Source organism: Chiloscyllium plagiosum, unplaced genomic scaffold (assembly GCF_037043375.1).
Source record: "Chiloscyllium plagiosum isolate Xiang-an unplaced genomic scaffold, Cpla_swu_hap1 HiC_scaffold_38, whole genome shotgun sequence".
Classification (NCBI taxonomy): Eukaryota; Metazoa; Chordata; class Chondrichthyes; order Orectolobiformes; family Hemiscylliidae; genus Chiloscyllium; species Chiloscyllium plagiosum.
The window spans coordinates 35,482,044-35,507,517 of NW_028270176.1; the positions used below are offsets into that span (position 1 = coordinate 35,482,044).

Genomic DNA, 25,474 nt, shown 5'->3' on the forward strand with positions numbered 1-25,474 from the left:
CTGGGCACTATGGGACAATTTCCCATGGCCAACCCACCCTAACCTGCACATCCCTGGGCACTATGGGACAATTTCCCATGGCCAACCCACCCTAACCTGCACATCCCTGGGCACTATGGGACAATTTCCCATGGCCAACCCACCCTAACCTGCACATCCCTGGGCACTATGGACAATTTCCCACGGCCAACCCACCCTAACCTGCACATCCCTGGGCACTATGGGACAATTTCCCATGGCCAATCCACCCTAACCTGCACATCCCTGGGCACCATGGGACAATTTCCCACGGCCAACCCACCCTAACCTGCACATCCCTGGGCACTATGGGACAATTTCCCATGGCCAATCCACCCTAACCTGCACATCCCTGGGCACTATGGACAATTTCCCATGGCCAACCCACCCTAACCTGCACATCCCTGGGCACGATGGGACAATTTCCCATGGCCAATCCACCCTAACCTGCACATCCCTGGGCACTATGGGACAATTTCCCACGGCCAACCCACCCTAACCTACACATCCCTGGGCACTATGGGACAATTTCCCACGGCCAATCCACACTAACCTGCACATCCCTGGGCACTATGGGACAATTTCCCATGGCCAATCCACCCTAACCTGCACATCCCTGGGCACGATGGGACAATTTCCCATGGCCAATCCACCCTAACCTGCACATCCCTGGGCACTATGGGACAATTTCCCACGGCCAACCCACCCTAACCTGCACATCCCTGGGCATTATGGGACAAGATTCATGAACTGGGGTCCGGGGTCTTTCTCGTGTTTGGCTGCTTGTGAGATCTTGCTGTGCACTGGCTGCTGGTTGCATTTCCTGCATTACCTCGGGGCGGGACACCTCCATTTCCTGGTGTTGAATCGCTGGGACTTGCTCCAGGCTGAGGCAGGTGCTACGTAAATGTATGTTTTTGCCCAGAGGGTGTGTGGGACTCTCTCCTCAGGAAGCAGGGTGGAATAGAATGTGGGGAGAATTGTTGATTTTATATTGAAGTGGGGGGGGTGGGGAAGTTGGTTAAAGACACGAAGATGAGAGAGGAAGGGGAGGTTGCGAGGCTGGAGGCGGGCAGCAGTACCAGCACGGAACAGAGGGGCCAAATGGCCTGTTTCTGTGCTGGGAATACTGCTGCTCAATCCTGGTGGGAGTCACTGACTCTCCGATCCCTTGGAGATATGGTCTCCCTCGTCGACTCGATCAAAACCCTCCCCTCTGGGGAGGGGTCACTAAACGCTGCAATTCTATCTCCCCCTTAACCTTCCCTGCTCCGAGGGGAATGGTCTCTGCCTCTGTATCTCTCCATGAACCAAAGCCCCTTGATCCCAGGATGTCCCCGGGAAATCTCACCCACACAGTGCATGCGTGTCTATGTGCGTGCGTGTGTGCTCACCTGCGTCCGTGTACATGCGTGTCAGTGTAAGTTCTAGAATTGTTACACAAATCACCTTCATGAGTAAAGGTCCCATCACTAACTTCCTTGTTTCATCACTCTCTCCTTCCTACCCATATTTATCCAGCCCTGTCTCCCCTCTGCGTTCCTTTACTGTCTGACTTGCCCAGATAACTTACTTTCTCATTGTTTCAGAATTCGTGACCCAGTATTTGAACTGTAGCCTCGAATATTATTACATTTTAGAGCTGTACAGACCCTTCGGTCCAACTCGTCCATGCTGACCCAGATATCCCAACCCAATCTAGTCCTGTTAGTCAGCTTTTGGCCCATATCCCTCCAAACCCTTCCTATTCATGTCCCCATCCAGATGCCTTTTAAATATAGAATTGTACCAGCCCCCACCACTTCCTCTGGCAGCTCATTCCATACACGTACCACCCTCTGGGTGAAAACGTTACCCCTTAGGTCTCTTTTATATCTTTCCCTTCTCACCTAAACCTATGCCCCTCTAGTTCTGGACTCCCCCACCCCAGGGAAAAGACTTTGTCTATTTACCCTATCCGTGCCCCCTCATGATTTTATAAACCTCTATAAGGTCACCCCTCAGCCTCCGACGCTCCAGGGAAAACAGCCCCAGCCTGTTCAGCCTCTCCCTGTAGCTCAGACCCTTTAACATTAATAACGTCTCTCCTATAGCAGAGATTTTCAGCCTCGCCCCCACCCCACGGCAGTGCATTCCTCTTACTGGGGTGGGGGGGGGGGGGGAGAAATGCTTCACCCTCTAAACCTCCTCCCATTCACCTTTTGTTTCCTTTTTAAAATGATGTTACTGACCCTTCAACTAAAGGGGAACATCTGCTTCCTATCCTCACTGTCCTTCCCACTCCTAATCTTACACACCTCTATCAGGACTCCCCCCCCCCCCCCCCCCCCCCCCCCCCTCAACCATCCCCACTCCAGAGAAAACGACCCAAGCTTGGGGGCAGCACGGTGGCTCAGTGGTTAGCGCTGCTGCCTCTCCACGCCAGGGACCAGGGTTCTATTCCCGCCTCGAGCAACTGTCTGTGAGGAGTTTGCACGTTCTCCCCGGGTGCTCCAGTTTCCTCCCACAGTCCAAAGATGTGCAGGTTAGGGTGGATTGGCCATGGGAAATTGCCCGTAGTGTTAGGTGCATTAGTCAGGGGTGAATGTAGGGGAATGGGTCTGGGTGGGTTGCTCTTCGGAGGGTCAGTGTGGACTTGTTGGGCTGAAGGGCCTGTTTCCACACTGTAGTGAATCTAATCTAATCGTGTCTGTCTGTGTCTGTCTGTGTCTGTCTGTGTCTGTCTGTGTCTGTCTGTGTCTGTCTGTGTCTGTCTGTGTCTGTCTGTGTCTGTCTGTGTCTGTCTGTGTCTGTCTGTGTCTGTCTGTGTCTGTCTGTCTGTCCTATCCTCTTGAGTGGGGACTGGAACACTACTCCAGATGTGGTCTCACCAAAGTCCTGTGCAGCTTCCTGCTCTCAGAATCTATACCATAACTGAGAGAGACTCATTTGCCTTCCTCATGAGCTGATTAACCTGCCCTGTCTCAAATTGGCGATCTGTGGGACTGCAGTATTGATCAGAGCGTCTCGGCGTGTGTGCCTGTGATGAGAGAGACCTTGGAGTGCAGGTTCATGGCTCCTTGAAAGTGGAGTCGCAGGTAGATAGGATAGTGAAGGCAGCGTTTGGTATGCTTTCCTTTATTGGTCAGAGTATTGAGTACAGGAGTTGGGAGGTCATGTTGCGGCTGTACAGGACATTGGTTAGGGCACTGTTGGAATATTGTGTGCAATCCTGGTCTCCTTCCTATCGGAAAGATGTTGTGAAACTTGGTGAGAGGGGAAAGATATAAAAGGGACCTAAGGGGCAACTTTATTACGCAGAGGGTGGTGTGTGTGTGGAATGAGCTGCCAGAGGATGTGGTGGAGGCTGGTACAATGACAGCATTTAGACTCCTGGAGCTGTACAGCATGGAAACAGACCCTTCAGTCCACCTGTCCATGCTGACCCAGATATCCTAAATTAATCTGAGTCCAATTTGCCAGCATTTGGCCCATGTCCCTCCAAACCCTTTCTATCCATGTCCCCATCCAGATGCCTTTTAAATGCTGTCATTGTACCAGCCTCCACCACATCCTCTGGCAGCTCATTCCATACATGTACCACCCTCTGGGTGAAAAATTTGCCCCTAAGGTCCCTTTTATATCTTTCCCCCCTCACCCTAAACCTATGCCCCTCTAGTTCTGGACTCCCCCACCCCAGGGAAAAGACCTTGTCTATTTACCCTATCCGTGCCCCCTCATGATTTTGTAAACCTCTATAAGGTCACCCCTCAGCCTCCGACGCTCCAGGGAAAACAGCCCCAGCCTGTTCAGCCTCTCCGTGTAGCTCAAACCCTCCAACCCTGGCAACATCCTTGTAAATCTTTTCTGAACCCTTTCAGGTTTCACAACATCCTCCCTATAGCAGGGAGACCAGGATTGCACACAATATTCCAACAGTGGCCTAACCAATGGAGGCTGGTACAATGACAGCATTTAAAAGGCACCTGGATGGGGACATGAATAGGAAGGGTTTGGAGGGATATGGGCCGGGTGATGGCAGGTGGGACTGCATTATGTTAGGATATCTGGGTCAGCATGGACAGGTTGGGCCGAATGGGTCTGTTTCTGTGCCGTGAGAGTGTCTCTGCCCACTGTTCTGATCCCCAGTTGACGTGCTGCCAAGTGTTTGTATCATTGTTACCCTCTCCACTGAGTCAAGAATTTCAAAACAGCAAGTGAACCCTGGTGCCAACACTTATCTTTTAATGTCATGTTTTGAGTTGAAATGTTGGATCTTTTAATTAAAGTGTCTGGCCCTGGCTCTGGTTAGAGTGAACCGCTGATGTTACACATGGAACCCATTCCCTGTTTTGTGTTTATTTTAAAATCCTCTTTCTCTAGTCAACACTTATTGTTAACTCCATCCTCGCTGCATTTATACTACTTTCGACTTTTCATTTCTGACCTCCCCCTTTTTCTCCGGGAGGAACTTGCATTTCTTTAGCGCCCGTCACCACCTTGATTTTACCTGAGAGCCTCCAGGGGGAGGCAACAGGCCACTGTCTCCCTCCCAGCCTGCCCGGTTTAAAAGATCGCGACTGATCTGATTTTTTTTTTCCCCGAACGCTCGACGACCCGCAGTGATCCCAGTGAACGGGCTGCAGGGAGGGGCTGAATGGTCTGGTTCCCGTTCCTGCTTTCTGCGTCTCTCTCTATCCTCATCACCCAGTCTCTTTTGGGAAGACGGGGGAGTGTGGGCACCTGTCCTATTCCCGCACAGCAAGATCCCACTAACGGCAATGGGAGACTGACCCAGACTGCGTTTGTTTTTTTTTTAAAAATTATTCTGGCGTGTGTGATGTTTCCAGCCTGCAGCGGTACAGCACAGGAGGCCCTTCGGCCCCGAATGTCATACTGAACGTGACGTCAAATTAAACAAATCCCCTCCTCCTGCTCTCGGTCCCGATCCCTCCATCCCGTTTAAATCCATAAAGCCCCTTAAACCTGCCCCTGTATCGTATTTGCCTCCTCCACCAACCCCAAGCACCGTGTTCCACATTCCTACCCCTCTCTGGGTTAAAAACCCCTCCCACCTCCCATCTCCTTTGAACATTCCCCTCTCACCTTAAATGCCTGACTCCCCCCCCGAGTATTAGATAACTCAGCTCTGGGATCAAGATTCAAACAATCAAACCCTATCACTGCATCTCATAATTTTATAAACTTCTATCGTCTCCCCTCAGCCTCTGATGCTCCAGAGAAAACAGACTGAGTTTCTCCACCCTCTCTTTACAGCTCACGCCCTCTAATCCAGGTAACGTCCTTGTAAACCTCCACCTGTACACCAGTGTTATACAGGGACAGACCTGTCCCCCCCAGTACTGTACCCCAGTGTTATACAGGGACAGGTCTCTTTCCACCCCCCCCAGTACTGTACCCCAGTGTTATACAGGGACAGGTCTCTTTCCACCCCCCCCAGTACTGTACCCCAGTGTTATACAGGGACAGGTCTCTTTCCACCCCCCCCAGTACTGTACCCCAGTGTTATACAGGGACAGGTCTCTTCCCCCCCCACCCCCCCAGTACTGTACCCCAGTGTTATACAGTGACAGACCTGTCCCCACCATTACTGTACCCCAGTGTTATACAGTGACAGACCTGTCCCCACCAGTACTGTACCCCAGTGTTATACAGTGACAGACCTGTCCCCACCAGTACTGTACCCCAGTGTTATACAGGGACAGACCTGTCCCCACCAGTACTGTACCCCAGTGTTATACAGGGACAGGTCTCTTTTCCCCCCCCCCCCCCAGTACTGTACCCCAGTGTTATACAGGGACAGGTCTCTTTCCACCCCCCCCCCCCCCCCCCCCCCCCAGTACTGTACCCCAGTGTTATACAGGGACAGACCTGTCCCCACCATTACTGTACCCCAGTGTTATACAGGGACAGACCTGTCCCCACCAGTACTGTACCCCAGTGTTATACGCTGACAGACCTGTCCCCACCAGTACTGTACCCCAGTGTTATACAGGGACAGACCTGTCCCCCACCAGTACTGTACCCCAGTGTTGTACAGTGACAGACCTGTCCCCACCAGTACTGTACCCCAGTGTTGTACAGTGACAGACCTGTCCCCACCAGTACTGTACCCCAGTGTTATACAGGGACAGACCTGTCCCCCACCAGTACTGTACCCCAGTGTTATACAGGGACAGACCTGTCCCCCACCAGTACTGTACCCCAGTGTTGTACAGTGACAGACCTGTCCCCACCAGTACTGTACCCCAGTGTTGTACAGTGACAGACCTGTCCCCACCAGTACTGTACCCCAGTGTTATACAGGGACAGACCTGTCCCCCCCCCCAGTACTGTACCCCAGTGTTATATAGGGACAGACCCATCCCCACCAGTACTGTACCCCAGTGTTGTACAGTGACAGACCTGTCCCCACCAGTACTGTACCCCAGTGTTATACAGTGACAGACCTGTCCCCCACCAGTACTGTACCCCAGTGTTGTACAGTGACAGACCTGTCCCCACCAGTACAGTACCCCAGTGTTGTACAGTGACAGACCTGTCCCCCCCCCAGTACTGTACCCCAGTGTTATACAGGGACAGACCTGTCCCCCCCCCAGTACTGTACCCCAGTGTTATACAGGGACAGACCTGTCCCCCCCCCCCAGTACTGTACCCCAGTGTTATACAGGGACAGACCTGTCCCCCCCCAGTACTGTACCCCAGTGTTATATAGGGACAGACCCATCCCCACCAGTACTGTACCCCAGTGTTGTACAGGGACAGACCAGTCCCCACCAGTACTGTACCCCAGTGTTATACAGTGACAGACCTGTCCCCACCAGTACAGTACCCCAGTGTTATACAATGGGATGGTGGGTGAATGCAAGAGAGGGGAGTGGGAGGGCTGTGGGGAATTGAGTGCTGTTCCGGCATCGGGAAGGGAGGTTTTGCGACTGAATATTTTGGAATTTTCCAAAGCCAGGGGTAATGAAGAGAAGTCGATGCAGAGCGACACTCCCTGATCATTCTATGAAGCAGCTGACCTTGAACAGTATTCGAGGTCAGCTCTGAGTGTGTGTGTGAGAGAGAGAGAGAGAGAGAGAGAGAGAGAGATGCAGGAGACATTAGGCTGATCTGATCAGCTTTCACTTGTTGTTTTATTTTGGAGATTACAGCCCCCAGGCGAGATTTTAGCAGCTGCTTTATCTATCCAATGTCCTGCCAATGAGACAGTGAATTTAACCACCTCTGCACCCACCAGTGTTACACATTGACAGACCTGTCCCCACCAGTACTGTACCCCAGTGTTATACACGGACAGACCTGTCCCCACCAGTACTGTACCCCACTGGTACACAGTGACAGACCTGTCCCCACCAGTACTGTACCCCAGTGTTATACACGGACAGACCTGTCCCCATCAGTACTGTACCCCACTGTTATACAGTGACAGACCTGTCCCCACCAGTACTGTACCCCAGTGTTATACAGGGACAGACCTGTCCCCCACCAGTACTGTATCCCAGTGTTACACAGGGACAGACCTGTCTCCCACTGGTACTGTATCCCAGTGTTACACAGGGACAGACCTGTCTCCCACTGGTACTGTATCCCAGTGTAACACAGGGACAGACCTGTCTCCCACTGGTACTGTATCCCAGTGTAACACAGGGACAGACCTGTCTCCCACTGGTACTGTATCCCAGTGTAACACAGGGACAGACCTGTCTCCCACTGGTACTGTATCCCAGTGTAACACAGGGACAGACCTGTCTCCCACTGGTACTGTATCCCAGTGTAACACAGGGACAGACCTGTCTCCCACTGGTACTGTATCCCAGTGTAACACAGGGACAGACCTGTCTCCCACTGGTACTGTATCCCAGTGTAACACAGGGACAGACCTGTCTCCCACTGGTACTGTATCCCAGTGTAACACAGGGACAGACCTGTCTCCCACTGGTACTGTATCCCAGTGTAACACAGGGACAGACCTGTCTCCCACTGGTACTGTATCCCAGTGTAACACAGGGACAGACCTGTCTCCCACTGGTACTGTATCCCAGTGTAACACAGGGACAGACCTGTCTCCCACTGGTACTGTCCCATTAGGAATGGGGTGTTTTGGGGGGGTTTTCTATGCAGGTTGAGGTGTTTAGATGCCAGTGTGCTCCCTGTTTGTCCTGTGCTCCTCACTATCTCTCTCTTCCCCTCTTGTGTTTTCCAGTGACTCGAGCTGTTTGGGCGTCAGCTGGTGAGTGCATCGCGGTTTCTCTCAGTGCCTTGCGATCTCTCTCGGTCTCTGTGCTCCCTTTGAACTCTCCCTGTGCGAGAGGCTGGGGAGTGTTCTGCCATCGCTGAGGGACTGGAAAGCCATCTCCCTGTTTGTGGTCCTGGAACAGGAGCTATTGCAGGCAATCTGATCGGGCCAATGTCCTTGCTCTGCGTCTGTCCCTCAGTAAATCAGCCTCATCGGGTTCTATGTGACTCCAGGCCCCTTGCGCACACGCTGACTCTCACTGGGGTACGGGCTGTCTCTCAGTCAGACACTGAGAAGTTCGCTGGGGTACGGGATCTGAGATTGTGTTGTGATTAACCCCCATTCTGTCTCTGTTTTTGTTTCTGTAGCTGACAACAATGATGACCGTTTTACCTACGGTGAGTATCTGAACTCTTTCTGTTCCCTGTATTTGGTTCTCTGTGTGATCACTGTACGCCCGACCCTATGGTGTTGGCTTGGTGTCACTTCTAATTTTACCCGCGTGTGACCACACGGCCCCTTAGATTCGGACTGCGGCATGCTGCATTTGTGTAGCGCCGTGTCATTTCTCTCTGGCTGTGTAACATTTCACCCAAATGTGGTTTGTCAGGTGTCGGACTAGATCTCACGTTAGGCCATTCACCCTGTCCAGCTGCTACACCCCCTCCCTGTCTCTGTCACCCCCTCCAGCCCCCTACACCCCCCTCCCTATCTCTGTAACCCCCTCCAGCCGCTACACCCCCTCCCTATCTCTGTAACCCCCTGCAGCCCCCTACACCCCCCCTCCCTATCTCTGTAACCCCCTGCAGCCCCCTACACCCCCCCCTCCCTATCTCTGTAACCCCCTGCAGCCCCCTACACCCCCCCTCCCTATCTCTGTAACCCCCTGCAGCCCCCTACACCCCCCTCCCTATCTCTGTAACCCCCTGCAGCCCCCTACACCCCCCTCCCTATCTCTGTTACCCCTGCAGCCCCTACACCCCCCCTCCTTATCTCTCTAACCTCCTCCAGCCACAGGGATGTTTGAACACAAGGCGCTAGACAGATGCAGGGTGTTTGTACCTAGGGGCTGGGTGCTCTCGGAGGGACATGGTGAGCAGCCTTAACAGGGGATTAGCGCACAGGAAGATCCCACAGACTTGAGCATCCCCTGGACCATCTCCTTGTCTTGTTTGGTGGTGGAGGATGGACAGATATTGACCCAGAGACCGTGGGGCATGCTCTGTTCCTCCTGTCCCCCCCCCATCCCCCTCCTGAGGGCTGATTTTAACCTGGATGTGGGGGTCCCCAGCTGGGCCCAGTATTTCCCGCCCTGTCCCTAGTTGCCCCCCTTGAGAAGGTGGGGGGTGAGCTGCCTCCTTGACCCGCTGCAGTCCATGTGCTGTAGGGGAGACCCACAATGTCCCTGAGGGAGGGAATCCCAGGATTCTGACCCAGGAAGGAACGGCCGATTTATGTTTGGGATGGGGAAGAGTCTTGGGGAATGGGATTGGTTGGGAGGGGGGGGCTTGTGGGCATCGATGGTCCAGTGTGTCTGAGTGTACACAATGGGATCTGGGCAGCATCGCAGTCTGCCTCCCACCCAGAGGATCCAACGGGATGTGATTCCTGATTCCTGGGATGTGCTGTGGTGGAGTTTCAAGGTTTGGTTCTGGAGAGGGTCTGTGCAGTCTTGGGGAACTGCAGAGAGACTTGTCCCAGATCGGTCTGGTGGGTGGGAGGGGAGGAGGGGGAAGGTGAAATGTTTGTTCACTGTGTGTGTGTGTGTGTGTGTGTGTGTGTGTGTGTGTGTGTACACCAATCAAATATCTACTCTTCCCTTCCCCCTCCCTCCAGATTACTACAGGCTCCGGGTCGTAGGGCTGATTGTTGCTGCTGTGCTGTGTGTCATTGGGATCATCATCCTGTTGGGTGAGTACCTGGATATGACCCTCCGGCCGAGACTGGACCAGGGCTGTGTGTGATTCCAGCGTCAGCCTGTTTACCTCCTGATGCCCCCTTTCCCCCACGCTTTCTGTAACTGCACCTAAACCAGCACTAACCACCAACAGGTTCATAGCTCCTTGAAAGTGGAGTCGCAGGTAGATAGGATAGTGAAGGCAGCGTTTGGTATGCTGTCCTTTATTGGTCAGAGTATTGAGTACAGGAGTTGGGAGGTCATATTGCGGCTGTACAGGACATTGGTTAGGCCACTGTTGGAATATTGTGTGCAATTCTGGTCTCCTTGTTATCGGAAAGATGTTGTGAAACTTGAAAGGGTTCAGAAAAGATTTACAAGGATGTTGCCAGGGTTGGAGGGTCTGAGCTACAGGGAGAGGCTGAACAGGCTGGGGCTGTTTTCCCCGGAGCGTCGGAGGCTGAGGGGTGACCTTATAGAGGCTTATAAAATCATGAGGGGGACAGAGAGGGTGAATGGTGGGTGTCTATTCCCCCAGGGTGGGGGGGATTTGAAGACCCGGGGGGGCACATGTTTAAGGGGAGAGGAGAGAGATTTTAAAAAAAGACACGAGGGGCAACTGTTTTCCCCAGAGGGTGCTCCGTGTGTGGAATGACCTTCCTGAGAAAGTGGGGGGGGGGGGGGGGGGCACAGTTACAACGTTTAAAAGGCATTTGGATAAGGACATGGACAGGGAAGGGTTGGAGGGAGATAGGCCAGGAGCGGGGGCAGGGGGATCTGGGTTAGTTTGGGGATTAGGGTCAGCACGGACCGGATGGGCTGAAGGGTCTGTTTGCGTGCTGTAGGACTCGGTGAATAGGCAGGGTTTAGAGGGATATGGGACTGGATTAACCTTTGGTAACAGTGGTCAGTCCAGATGAGTTTCTAGCTTTACCACGAAGGGGGATCAAGGCACTAGATACTGGGTCGTGTTAACGAGACCCAGGTTACTGTCCACTACACTTCCCGTACTCTCTGGCTCTTCTCCATCGTTGGTAATGACTGGTTCTCAGGCACTGGGGAGCTCAGACCCTCCTGGGGATGGGGCGCTTTGGGGGTGTGTACAGGCTGCAATATCAGGGAGGTGGGGTGGGAAAGCTCGGGAAGGATAGGTTGACCAAAGAGGGAGCCCTTCCCCAGGGAATCCTGGGAAGGTCGGACAGTGCGATTGAGGAGACTGTGCCTCCATCCCTCCCCTTAAAGAACGAGAGGGGAGTCTCATTGGAAACATGTGCAATGGCCTCCTGTTCCTGTGTGACAGGCTGGAGGAGGAGGGGCTGAATGGCCTCCTGTTCCTGTGTGACAGGCTGGAGGTGGGAGGGGCTGAATGGCCTCCTGTTCCTGTGTGACAGGCTGGAGGTGGGAGGGGCTGAATGGCCTCCTGTTCCTGTGTGACAGGCTGGAGGTGGGAGGGGCTGAATGGCCTCCTGTTCCTGTGTGACAGGCTGGAGGAGGAGGGGCTGAATGGCCTCCTATTCCTATGTAACAGGCTTGAGGAGTAGGGGCTGAATGGCCTCCTGTTCCTGTGTGACAGGTGGGAGGGGCTGAATGGCCTCCTGTTCCTGTGTAACAGGCTGGAGGAATAGGGGCTGAATGGCCTCTATCTTGGGTCATTAGAGCGGCATGTGGAATGCATTTGTACATTGCGAGCTGGTGACAGGGCTATTAATCCCAAACAAATCTTTAACTCGTTTTTGTCCCCAGTCACTGTAGAGAAAATCTGTCCCTCTCTGTGTGCGTGTGCGCCTGTCTCTGTCTCTCTGGCGATTTCCCAGTGAGCTCAGTTTCCATGTTTCCTGTTCATTGTTCCCACTCCCTGCCCCAGCTCTCTGAAGCCTGTACACTGTGCCTTGTGACGGACTCTGGCCCGGAGCCAGGGTGACATCAAACTGTTGTGAAATTAATTTTTCCACCGGCGAGTAACCTCTCATTGTCCTGTCACTCGATCCTTTCAGCACGCTGTGTTTCTGTAACCCCTTCGATTTGTGGAGAGAGCTGGGGTGGGGGGAGTGATCCTCAGTCTCTAGGGGTTACAGGGAGGGGTGGGGGGCTCGATGGGGAGACAGGTGACTGAGAGCATATCCAACTGGTTCATGGGGAGAGAGGCTTCCCAACTGTGTACAGGGAGCTTTACTCTGTATCTAACCCCGTGCTGTCCCTGTCCCTGGGAGTGTTTGATGGGGGGACAGTGTAGAGGGAGCTTTACTCTGTATCTAACCCCATGCTGTCCCTGTCCCTGGGAGTGTTTGATGGGGGACAGTGTAGAGGGAGCTTTACTCTGTATCTAACCCCATGCTGTCCCTGTCCCTGGGAGTGTTTGATGGGGGACAGTGTAGAGGGAGTTTTACTCTGTATCTAACCCCGTGCTGTCCCTGTCCCTGGGAGTGTTTGATGGGGGACAGTGTAGAGGGAGCTTTACTCTGTATCTAACCCCGTGCTGTCCCTGTCCCTGGGAGTGTTTGATGGGGGAACAGTGTAGAGGGAGCTTTACTCTGTATCTAACCCCGTGCTGTCCCTGTCCCTGGGAGTGTTTGATGGGGAGACAGTGTAGAGGGAGCTTTACTCTGTATCTAACCCCGTGCTGTCCCTGTCCCTGGGAGTGTTTGATGGGGGAACAGTGTAGAGGGAGCTTTACTCTGTATCTAACCCTGTGCTGTCCCTGTCCCTGGGATGGGGTGGGTAGTGTAGAGGGAGCTGGATGTTTAGTTTAGGAGTAGAGAGTGATTTTCTGTGTACCTCAGCTGTTTTGAACGTAATCGGGACTGGGAGTGGTTTATAATCCCTGTAGGAGTGCGACCTTTGCGTTTTCTGTGTATAATTATTTGAATCACCTGATAACGAGCTTTTTTATCTCTCCTTCCTTTCAGCCGGAAAGTGTCGATGCAAATTTAATCAGAACAAGAGGTATGTTTGTGTCTGTTAAAATGTAGAAACCATTAAAATCTGCCTCACTGACTTTCTCCCCCCCCCCCCCCCCCCCCCCCCCCACTCCCAACATCCTGGGGGTCACCATCGACCAGAAACCCAACAGGACCCACCACATTAACCCAGCGGCTCCAAGAGCAGGTCAGAGGCTGGGAATCCTGCAGCGAGTAACTCCCCTCCTGACTCCCCCCCCCCCCCCCCCCCCCCCCAAAGCCTGTCCCACCATCGACAAGGCCCAAGGCAGGAGGGTGAGGGAATACTCCCCACTTGCCCCTGGGTGGGGGCAGCTCCAACAACACTCGAGAAGCTCGACACCATCCAGGGACAGAGCAGCCCCCACACCCACAAACATCCCCTCGCTCCCGCCCCCTCCTCCCCCCAGCGACCCTCAGTAACAGCAGTGTGTACCATCCCCTCCCTCCCCCCCCCACCGACGCTCAGTAACAGCAGTGTGTACCATCCCCTCCCTCCCCCACCGATCCTCAGTAACAGCAGTGTGTACCATCCCCTCCCTCCCCCCCCCCCCCCCCACCGACGCTCAGTAACAGCAGTGTGTACCATCCCCTCCCCCCCCCCCCCCACCGACGCTCAGTAACAGCAGTGTGTACCATCCCCTCCCTCTCCCCACCGACGCTCAGTAACAGCAGTGTGTAACATCCCCTCCCCCCCCCCACCGACGCTCAGTAACAGCAGTGTGTACCATCCCCTCCCTCTTCCCCTCCCCCCCCGACCCTCAGTAACAGCAGTGTGTACCATCCCCCCCCCCCCACCGACCCTCAGTAACAGCAGTGTGTACCATCCCCTCCCTCTTCCCCTCCCCCCCCCGACCCTCAGTAACAGCAGTGTGTACCATCCCCTCCCTCCCCCCACCCCCCCCCCACCGACCCTCAGTAACAGCAGTGTGTACCATCCCCTCCCCCCCCACCGACCCTCAGTAACAGCAGTGTGTACCATCCCCTCCCCCCCCCCACCGACGCTCAGTAACAGCAGTGTGTACCATCCCCTCCCTCCCCCCACCCCCCCCCCCCCCCACCGACCCTCAGTAACAGCAGTGTGTACCATCCCCTCCCCCCCCCCCACCGACGCTCAGTAACAGCAGTGTGTACCATCCCCTCCCTCCCCCACCGACCCTCAGTAACAGCAGTGTGTACCATCCCCTCCCCCCCCCCACCGACGCTCAGTAACAGCAGTGTGTACCATCCCCTCCCTCTTCCCCTCCCCCCCCCGACCCTCAGTAACAGCAGTGTGTACCATCCCCTCCCCCCCCCACCGACCCTCAGTAACAGCAGTGTGTACCATCCCCTCCCTCTTCCCCTCCCCCCCCCGACCCTCAGTAACAGCAGTGTGTACCATCCCCTCCCTCCCCCCACCCCCCCCCCCCCCCACCGACCCTCAGTAACAGCAGTGTGTACCATCCCCTCCCCCCCCACCGACCCTCAGTAACAGCAGTGTGTACCATCCCCTCCCTCCCGTTCCCCCCACCCCCCACCGACCCTCAGTAACAGCAGTGTGTACCATCCCCTCCCTCCCCCCCCCCGCCCACCGACCCTCAGTAACAGCAGTGTGTACCATCCCCCCCCCCCACCGACCCTCAGTAACAACAGTGTGTACCATCCCCTCTCCCCCCACCGACCCTCAGTAACAGCAGTATGTATCATCCCCCCCCCCCCCACCGACCCTCAGTAACAGCAGTGTGTACCATCCCCTCCCTCCCCCCACCGACGCTCAGTAACAGCAGTGTGTACCATCCCCTCCCTCCCCCACCGACCCTGAGTAACAGCAGTGTGTACCATCCACTCCCTCCCCCCACCGACCCTCAGTAACAGCAGTGTGTACCATCCACTCCCTCCCCCCACCGACCCTCAGTAACAGCAGTGTGTACCATCCACTCCCTCCCCCCACCGACCCTCAGTAACAGCAGTGTGTACCATCCCCCCCCCCCCACCGACCCTCAATAACAGCAGTGTGTACCATCCCCTCCCTCCCCCCCTCCGCCCCCCCCCCCCCCCCCACCGACCCTCAGGAACAGCAGTGTGTACCATCCCCTCCCTCCCCCACCGACCCTCAGTAACAGCAGTGTGTACCATCCCCTCTCCCAACCCCCCCCCCACCGACCCTCAGTAACAGCAGTGTGTACCATCCCCTCCCCCCCCCCCCCCCCCCCCCCCACTGACGCTCAGTAACAGCAGTGTGTACCATCCCCTCCCTCTCCCCCACCGACCCTCAGTAACAGCAGTGTGTACCATCCCCTCCCTCCCCTGCCGACCCTCAGTAACAGCAGTGTGTACCATCTCCTCCCTCCCTCCCCCCACCGTCGCTCAGTAACAGCAGTGTGTACCATCCCCTCCCTCCCCCCACCGACCCTCAGTAACAGCAGTGTGTACCATCCCCTCCCCCCCCACCGACCCTCAGTAACAGCAGTGTGTACCATCCCCCCCACCCACCGAACCTCAGTAACAGCAGTGTGTACCATCCCCTCCCTCCCTCCACCGACACTCAGTAACAGCAGTGTGTACCATCCCCTCCCTCCCCCCCCACCGACCCTCAGTAACAGCAGTGTGTACCATCCCCTCCCTCCCTCCCCCCCCCCCCCCCCCCCCCCCCCCAACCGACGCTCAGTAACAGCAGTGTGTACCATCCCCTCTCCCCCCACCGACCCTCAGTAACAGCAGTGTGTACCATCCCCTCCCTCCCCCCACCGACCCTCAGTAACAGCAGTGTGTACCATCCCCTCCCTCCCCCCCCACCGACGCTCAGTAACAGCAGTGTGTACCATCCCCTCCCTCCCCCCACCGACCCTCAGTAACAGCAGTGTGTACCATCCCCTCACTCCCCCCCCCACCGACCCTCAGTAACAGCAGTGTGTACCATCCCCTCCCTCCCCCCCACCGACCCTCAGTAACAGCAGTGTGTACCATCCCCTCCCTCCCCCCACCGACCCTCAGTAACAGCAGTGTGTACCATCCCCTCCCCCCCCACCGACCCTCAGTAACAGCAGTGTGTACCATCCCCCCCACCCACCGACCCTCAGTAACAGCAGTGTGTACCATCCCCTCCCCCCCCTCCACCGACGCTCAGTAACAGCAGTGTGTACCATCCCCTCCCTCTTCCCCTCCCCCCCCCGACCCTCAGTAACAGCAGTGTGTACCATCCCCTCGCCCCCCCACCGACCCTCAGTAACAGCAGTGTGTACCATCCCCTCCCTCTTCCCCTCCCCCCCCCGACCCTCAGTAACAGCAGTGTGTACCATCCCCTCCCTCCCCCCACCCCCCCCCCCCCCCACCGACCCTCAGTAACAGCAGTGTGTACCATCCCCTCCCCCCCCACCGACCCTCAGTAACAGCAGTGTGTACCATCCCCTCCCTCCCGTTCCCCCCACCCCCCACCGACCCTCAGTAACAGCAGTGTGTACCATCCCCTCCCTCCCCCCACCCCCCCCCCCACCGACCCTCAGTAACAGCAGTGTGTACCATCCCCTCCCCCCCCACCGACCCTCAGTAACAGCAGTGTGTACCATCCCCTCCCTCCCGTTCCCCCCACCCCCCACCGACCCTCAGTGACAGCAGTGTGTACCACCCCCTCCCCCCCCCCCCCCGCCCACCGACCCTCAGTAACAGCAGTGTGTACCATCCCCCCCCCCACCGACCCTCAGTAACAACAGTGTGTACCATCCCCTCTCCCCCCCCCCCCACCGACCCTCAGTAACAGCAGTATGTATCATCCCCCCCCCCCCACCGACCCTCAGTAACAGCAGTGTGTACCATCCCCTCCCTCCCCCCACCGACCCTCAGTAACAGCAGTGTGTACCATCCCCCCCCCCCCCACCGACCCTCAGTAACAGCAGTGTGTACCATCCCCCCCCCCCCCACCGACCCTCAGTAACAGCAGTGTGTACCATCCCCTCCCTCCCCCCCCCCCCCCCCCACCGACCCTCAGTAACAGCAGTGTGTACCATCCCCTCCCTCCCTCCCCCCACCGACGCTCAGTAACAGCAGTGTGTACCATCCCCTCCCTCCCCCACCGACCCTCAGTAACAGCAGTGTGTACCATCCCCTCCCTCCCACACACCGACGCTCAGTAACAGCAGTGTGTACCATCCACTCCCTCCCCCCACCGACCCTGAGTAACAGCAGTGTGTACCATCCACTCCCTCCCCCCACCGACCCTCAGTAACAGCAGTGTGTACCATCCACTCCCTCCCCCCACCGACCCTCAGTAACAGCAGTGTGTACCATCCACTCCCTCCCCCCACCGACCCTCAGTAACAGCAGTGTGTACCATCCCCTCCCTCCCCCCCTCCGCCCCCCCCCCCCCCCCCACCGACCCTCAGGAACAGCAGTGTGTACCATCCCCTCCCTCCCCCACCGACCCTCAGTAACAGCAGTGTGTACCATCCCCTCTCCCCCCCCCCCCCCCCACCCCCCCCCCACCGACCCTCAGTAACAGCAGTGTGTACCATCCCCTCCCCCCCCCCCCCCCCCCCCCCCACTGACGCTCAGTAACAGCAGTGTGTACCATCCCCTCCCTCTCCCCCACCGACCCTCAGTAACAGCAGTGTGTACCATCCCCTCCCTCCCCTGCCGACCCTCAGTAACAGCAGTGTGTACCATCTCCTCCCTCCCTCCCCCCACCGTCGCTCAGTAACAGCAGTGTGTACCATCCCCTCCCTCCCCCCACCGACCCTCAGTAACAGCAGTGTGTACCATCCCCTCCCCCCCCACCGACCCTCAGTAACAGCAGTGTGTACCATCCCCCCCACCCACCGAACCTCAGTAACAGCAGTGTGTACCATCCCCTCCCTCCCTCCACCGACACTCAGTAACAGCAGTGTGTACCATCCCCTCCCTCCCCCCCCACCGACCCTCAGTAACAGCAGTGTGTACCATCCCCTCCCTCCCCCCCCCCCCCCCCCCCCCCCCCCACCGACGCTCAGTAACAGCAGTGTGTACCATCCCCTCTCCCCCCACCGACCCTCAGTAACAGCAGTGTGTACCATCCCCTCCCTCCCCCCACCGACCCTCAGTAACAGCAGTGTGTACCATCCCCTCCCTCCGCCCCCCACCCCCACCGACCCTCAGTAACAGCAGTGTGTACCATCCCCTCCCCCCCCCCCCCCCCCACCGACCCTCAGTAACAGCAGTGTGTACCATCACCTCCCACCCCCCCACCGACCCTCAGTAACAGCAGTGTGTACCATCCCCTCCCTCCCCCCACCGACCCTCAGTAACAGCAGTGTGTACCATCCCCTCCCTCCGCCCCCCACCCCCACCGACCCTCAGTAACAGCAGTGTGTACCATCCCCTCCCCCCCCACCGACCCTCAGTAACAGCAGTGTGTACCATCCCCCCCACCCACCGACCCTCAGTAACAGCAGTGTGTACCATCCCCTCCCTCACTCCCCCCACCGACGCTCAGTAACAGCAGTGTGTACCATCCCCTCCCCCCCCCCCCACCGACCCTCAGTAACAGCAGTGTGTACCATCCCCTCCCTCCCCCACCGACCCTCAGTAACAGCAGTGTGTACCATCCCCTCCCTCCCCCACCGACCCTGAGTAACAGCAGTGTGTACCATCCACTCCCTCCCCCCACCGACCCTCAGTAACAGCAGTGTGTACCATCCCCTCCCTCCCCCCACCGACCCTCAGTAACAGCAGTGTGTACCATCCCCCCCCCCCACCGACCCTCAATAACAGCAGTGTGTACCATCCCCTCCCTCCCCCCCCCCCCCCCCCACCGACCCTCAGGAACAGCAGTGTGTACCATCCCCTCCCTCCCCCACCGACCCTCCGTAACAGCAGTGTGTACCATCCCCTCTCCCCCCCCCCCCCCCCCACCGACCCTCAGTAACAGCAGTGTGTACCATCCCCTCCCCCCCCCCCCCCCCCCACTGACGCTCAGTAACAGCAGTGTGTACCATCCCCTCCCCCTCCCCCACCGACCCTCAGTAACAGCAGTGTGTACCATCCCCTCCCTCCCCCCCCCACCGACCCTCAGTAACAGCAGTGTGTACCATCCCCTCCCCCTCCCCCACCGACCCTCAGTAACAGCAGTGTGTACCATCCCCTCCCCCTCCCCCACCGACCCTCAGTAACAGCAGTGTGTACCATCCCCTCCCTCCCCCCCCACCGACCCTCAGTAACAGCAGTGTGTACCATCCCCTCCCTCCCCCCCCACCGACCCTCAGTAACAGCAGTGTGTACCATCCCCTCCCTCCCCTGCCGACCCTCAGTAACAGCAGTGTGTACCATCTCCTCCCTCCCTCCCCCCACCGTCGCTCAGTAACAGCAGTGTGTACCATCCCCTCCCTCCCCCCACCGACCCTCAGTAACAGCAGTGTGTACCATCCCCTCCCCCCCCCCACCGACCCTCAGTAACAGCAGTGTGTACCATCCCCCCCACCCACCGACCCTCAGTAACAGCAGTGTGTACCATCCCCTCCCTCCCCCCACCGACCCTCAGTAACAGCAGTGTGTACCATCCCCTCCCTCCCCCCCACCGACCCTCAGTAACAGCAGTGTGTACCATCCCCCCCTCCCTCCCCCCACCGACCCTCAGTAACAGCAGTGTGTACCATCCCCTCCCTCCCCCCACCGACCCTCAGTAACAGCAGTGTGTACCATCCCCCCCCCCCCCCCCTACAAGATGTGCTGCAGAAACTCACCAAAGACCCTCAGGCAGCACCTTCCAAACCCACGGCCACTTCCATCCAGAAGGACAAGGGGCAGCAGGTACATGGGAACACCCCCCCCCCGCAAGTTCCCCTCCGAGCCCCTCCCCATCCCGACTTGGAAATCTATCGGCCGTTCCTTCCTGGGTCAGAATCCTGGGATTCCCTCCCTCAGGGACATTGTGGGCCTCCCCTACAGCACATGGACTATAACGGGTCAAGGAGGCAGCTCACCCCCACCTTCTCCAGGGACCCCAACTAGGGACCGGCAGTGCCCAGTGCACAGAAAGACTCCATTATCAGGACAGCCGGTGACTCTGTTCCGACTGCACATCACCCCGTTTGACCAAACACATCCCTGGGCCCCCAAAAGCGGCAAATATGTCTCCTCCCTGAAAGCCTGGATGGTGGGGGTGGGGAGGGCAGGAGGTGCTGTGGTGTATTCACTGACCGCTCCCCAAGTGTACACCGGGTCAGAGTAATTCCAGATCAGTAACTGAACGGGTTGGTGTGTTTGGGGGCTGTGACGGGAGTGAGTCACCCCCTTCGTGTGTTCCCCCCGCGGAGTATCGGATACTGTCGGACCTGGAGTCACTAATTCTCTGTCTCTCTGTCTCTCTGTCTCTCTGTCTCTCTGTCTCTCTGTCTCTCTGTCTCTCTGTCTCTCTGTCTCTCTGTCTCTCTGTCACTCTGTCACTCTGTCACTCTGTCTCTCTGTCTCTCTGTCTCTCTGTCACTCTGTCACTCTGTCACTCTGTCACTCTGTCACTCTGTCACTCTGTCACTCTGTCACTCTGTCACTCTGTCACTCTGTCACTCTGTCTCTCTGTCTCTCTGTCTCTCTGTCTCTCTGTCTCTCTGTCTCTCTGTCTCTCTGTCTCTCTGTCACTCTCTGTTCCAGGACCCGGTCTAACAGTGGGATTGCCACAGCCCAGCACCTCCTCCAGCCTGGTAAGTGAGGGGATGGGGACGGTGGGGGTGGGGGTGGGGGTCGCGAGGGAGCGTCGCTGCGGAGGGAGTGGGGAAGGGGGAGTGGGGTGCGCGTCTGGGGGTGATGCTGGGAAAGAGGGTCCCACGCGGGAGTGGGAAGGGGGCACGGAGGGTAACAGAAGGTGTGGGGTGGGAGTCATCACCACTTGTAAAACTCACTACTTTTTGCTCCCCCCCCGCCCCCCCCCACCCCCCCCAGGTGAAGCGACTGAATGTTAAGGGCTGACCGGAGATGACCGCTGCCCCAGGACGAGGTGGTGAAGAATTACCTTCTCGTCCATCCCCTCTTGCTCCTTCCTAGCCTCCTGTCGTGTGATGTATCTGTTGATGACTGCGTGCTCTCTCTCCCCTCCCCACCCTCCGCAGTCGGGTGGGGGTAAACGTGTAATAAATTCTGGCTGAGCCCCCAGCCCTGTGCCCTGCAGCACGTCTGTGACCATGTCCTGCTCTGTGTCCGTCTGTGTGAGCCCGTACCCCAGTGAGGGGTCAGTGTGTGTGTGTCTGTGTGCGCCTGTACCCCAGTGAGGGTCAGTGTGTGTGTGTCTGTGTGCGCCTGTACCCCAGTGAGGGGTCAGTGTCTCTGGGTGCGCACGCGCGCCTGTACCCCAGTGAGGGTCTGTGTGCGCGTGCGCCTGTACCCCAGTGAGGGTCAGTGTGCGCGTGCGCCTGTACCCCAGTGAGGGTCAGTGTGCGCGTGCGCCTGTAGCCCAGTGAGGGTCAGTGTGCGCGTGCGCCTGTAGCCCAGTGAGGGTCAGTGTGTGCGTGCGCCTGTTCCCCAGTGAGGGTCAGTGTGTGCGTGCGCCTGTACCCCAGTGAGGGTGTGCGAGTGTATCTCCTGTTCCAGAAGATGCTGCAATACCACGTCTCTCTGAGGTGACCATGGGTGGGGGGAGGGTGGGTATGATTTCAATTCCAAACGTCTGTGTGTCTGGCTGTCTGTTTCCTGTCACGTCTCCCCCTCCCTCTTCATTTTTAGACTCCTGCCCCCTCCGTCTGTCCCTCCCTTTTCCGTTGGTTTAGAAGTCACTGTACCTTTTGTCCTGTCCTTTCCACATCTCTGCTCTGCTACCAAGCTGCCTTGGAATAAAAGAATCACAGCCTCTTACACAGGAACAGGAGGCCATTCAGCCCCTCCATCCTCCTCCTCCTCCAGCCTCTTACACAGGAACAGGAGGCCATTCAGCCCCTCCATCCTCCTCCCCCAGCCTCTTACACAGGAACAGGAGGCCATTCAGCCCCTCCATCCTCCTCCTCCAGCCTCTTACACAGGAACAGGAGGCCATTCAGCCCCTCCATCCTCCTCCCCCAGCCTCTTACACAGGAACAGGAGGCCATTCAGCCCCTCCATCCTCCTTCAACCTGTTCCACCAACTGGGTCATGACTGATGACACTAGGAGGAAGAGGTGGAGGTTGCTATGGTGCTGCAGCACTTCCTGTGGTGGGAGGGTGGAACTGCAGTGTGACAGTTGACATGAGATGTCCCATTTCCAAGTATGAAGGTGGGGCTGGGGGTGAAAGGTTATGTTATTTTTCATCAGAACCTGGGAGAAAGATTTATTTGTAAAGGCTATTACTGTGTGTACTGCACCCTAACCTACTTCCGAGTTATATATCGTCATGTTGAGGGGTGGGGGGGAAGAGGGTGTCTGTGTGAATTCTATAATGCCTTAAATGTGATTGTGGAAAACTGTCAGCGTTTTAAAACCTTGATTGTAAAACTAATTAAAGATGATCGTACCAAAGCTGCTGCCTAATATCTTGTTAATATAAGGTTTTTCATGTAGGTAAAAGCTGATGCTATTATTCTCTAACCCACCACCCCCATTAGTCCCTGTGTTCCATATTACCCACCCCCCACTCTCTGGATGAAGATGTTTCTCCTGAATTCCCAATGGGATTTATTCGGGACTGTCTCCTACCAATGGTCCCTCGTTCTGGTGTCCTACCCCCTGAACCTGCTTTTGAGAATTGTAAACCCCTCAATCAGGTCACACAACCCCCCCCCCCCCCCCCCCCCCCACCCCCACCCCCACCCCCCTCCTCAAGAGAAACCAGCCTCGGTCTGTTTAGTCTCTCCTGGCGGTTATAACCCCTCAGGTTCTGGGATCATTGTTGGAATACGGAGACTGGAACTGTGCACGGTGCTCCGAGTGTGGGTCTAACTGAGGGATACGGAGACTGGAACTGTGCACGGTGCTCCGAGTGTGGGTCTAAATGAGGGATACGGAGACTGGAACTGTGCACGGTGATCCGAGTGTGGGTCTAAATGAGGGATACGGAGACTGGAACTGTGCACGGTGATCCGAGTGTGGGTCTAACTGAGGGATACGGAGACTGGAACTGTGCACGGTGCTCCGAGTGTGGGTCTAACTGAGGGATACGGAGACTGGAACTGTGCACGGTGCTCCGAGTGTGGGTCTAACTGAGGGATACGGAGACTGGAACTGTGCACGGTGCTCCGAGTGTGGGTCTAAATGAGGGATACGGAGACTGGAACTGTGCACGGTGCTCCGAGTGTGGGTCTAACTGAGGGATACGGAGACTGGAACTGTGCACGGTGCTCCGAGTGTGGGTCTAAATGAGGGATACGGAGACTGGAACTGTGCACGGTGCTCCGAGTGTGGGTCTAACTGAGGGATACGGAGACTGGAACTGTGCACGGTGCTCCGAGTGTGGGTCTGACCGAGGGATACAGAGACTGGAACTGTGCACGGTGCTCCAAGGATTTCTTGCTACCTACCTACCTCCCTGAGGTGTGGGGTTTATTTTTTTAAAACGGCGAGGATTTGCTGAGATAGCTGTGTGTGTGTGTGTGTGTGTGTGTGTGTGGGATCATCACAGAGAGGTGTCTCAGACAGTGGGAATTATATAAAGAGAGACATTGAACACAGTGTGGTGCAGCTGCTTGTAAACAGGAACGCTGCTCCAGACAGTCTAATTCCTGGTTTCGCTGTCTGCTCTATAACTGCTGACTCTCTCAGTGAGGTGTGAATTGGGAAGATCAAGGAAAGGATCAGTGTTGGGAAACATCCTAATATCCACCACACCCACCTCACCTCACTTACAGAGTAAAGCTCCCTCTGCACTGTTTTCCCACCAACCATCAGACGCACACAGGACTGGGACAGCATAAGATTAGGTAGAAAGTCTAGGGTGGCACGGTGGCTCAGTGGTTAGCACAGCTGCGTCCCAGCGCCAGGGACCCAGGTTCGATCCCACCCTCTGGCAACTGTCTGGGTGGAGTTTGCACGTTCTCCCAGTGTCTGCGTGGGTTTCCTCCGGGTGCTCCGGTTTCCTCCCACAGTCCAAAGATGTGCAGGTTAGGGTGGATTGGCCGTGGGAAATTGTCCCATAGTGTCCAGGGATGTGCAGGTTAGGGTGGGTTGGCCATGGGAAATTGTCCCATAGTGCCCAGGGATGTGCAGGTTAGGGTGGGTTGGCCGTGGGGAATTGTCCCATAGTGCCCAGGGATGTGCAGGTTAGGGTGGGTTGGCCGTGGGGAATTGTCCCATAGTACCCAGGGATGTGCAGGTTAGGGTGGGTTGGCCGTGGGGAATTGTCCCATAGTGCCCAGGGATGTGCAGGTTAGGGTGGGATTGGCCATGGGAAATTGTCCGTGGTGTGAGGTGCATTAGTCAGAGGGAAATTAGTCTAGGTGGGTTACTCTTTGGAGGGTCAGTATGGACGGGTTGGGCCGAAGGGCCTGTTTCCACACTGTCGGGAATCTAATCTCATCTAAAGGTCTCTGTAGGCCGTTCCCCCATCAAAGTGGGCAATTTGGAGGGATATTAAAGGGAGCGGGGAGAGTGGGATTAGACTGGGTGGTAATGGAGGGCTGAATGGCCTCCTGTTCCCGTGTAACAGGCTGGAGGAGGAGGGGCTGAATGGCCTCCTGTTCCCGTGTAACAGGCTGGAGGAGGAGGGGCTGAATGGCCTCCTGTTCCCGTGTAACAGGCTGGAGGAGGAGGGGCTGAATGGCCTCATGTTCCCGTGTAACAGGCTGGAGGAGGAGGGGCTGAATGGCCTCCTGTTCCCGTGTAACAGGCTGGAGGAGGAGGGGCTGAATGGCCTCCTATTCCTGTGATCCAATTGTAATTTGCTGAGTCATGATTCAACACAGAAACTCAGTATTTTTTGGAATGAAGTTCCAGAATGTTCTGTTCAATAAAGTGATTCAATTCTCAGGATTAAAATTGTTGGCAAAATGTAACAGGACGTTCAGTCGCAAACTACCAACCGCTGAAAATAACACACAGGGTCAGTGCTGAGGGAGTGGGCACTGTCGGAGGGTCAGTGCTGAGGGAGTGGGTACTGTCAGAGGGTCAGTGCTGAGGGAGTGGGCACTGTCAGAGGGTCAGTGCTGAGGGAGTGGGTACTGTCAGAGGGTCAGTGCTGAGGGAGTGGGTACTGTCAGAGGGTCAGTGCTGAGGGAGTGGGCACTGTCGGAGGGTCAGTGCTGAGGGAGTGGGTACTGTCAGAGGGTCAGTGCTGAGGGAGTGGGTACTGTCAGAGGGTCAGTGCTGAGGGAGTGGGCACTGTCGGAGGGTCAGTGCTGAGGGAGTGGGTACTGTCGGAGGGTCAGTGCTGAGGGAGTGGGTACTGTCGGAGGGTCAGTGCTGAGGGAGTGGGTACTGTCAGAGGGTCAGTGCTGAGGGAGTGGGCACTGTCAGAGGGTCAGTGCTGAGGGAGTGGGTA

The 25,474-nt window shown here is 56.7% G+C and overlaps 1 protein-coding gene across 2 annotated transcripts in view; it reads left to right on the forward strand.

Moving 5' to 3' along the window:
• The window catches only part of LOC122540001 (FXYD domain-containing ion transport regulator 3-like), a 30,083-nt gene extending 7,562 nt beyond the window's left edge, over positions 1–22,521 (forward strand). For both annotated transcript variants that reach the window (XM_087980765.1, XM_087980766.1), the window contains exons 3-8: positions 8,228–8,254; positions 8,629–8,658; positions 10,097–10,171; positions 13,064–13,100; positions 20,690–20,739; positions 20,978–22,521. In XM_087980765.1, coding sequence (XP_087836891.1) covers positions 8,228–8,254; positions 8,629–8,658; positions 10,097–10,171; positions 13,064–13,100; positions 20,690–20,739; positions 20,978–20,997 — 239 coding nt within the window. In that variant the 3' untranslated portion in view covers positions 20,998–22,521. The remainder of the gene's footprint in view (positions 1–8,227; positions 8,255–8,628; positions 8,659–10,096; positions 10,172–13,063; positions 13,101–20,689; positions 20,740–20,977) is intronic.
• Positions 22,522–25,474: the final 2,953 nt, after the last annotated feature.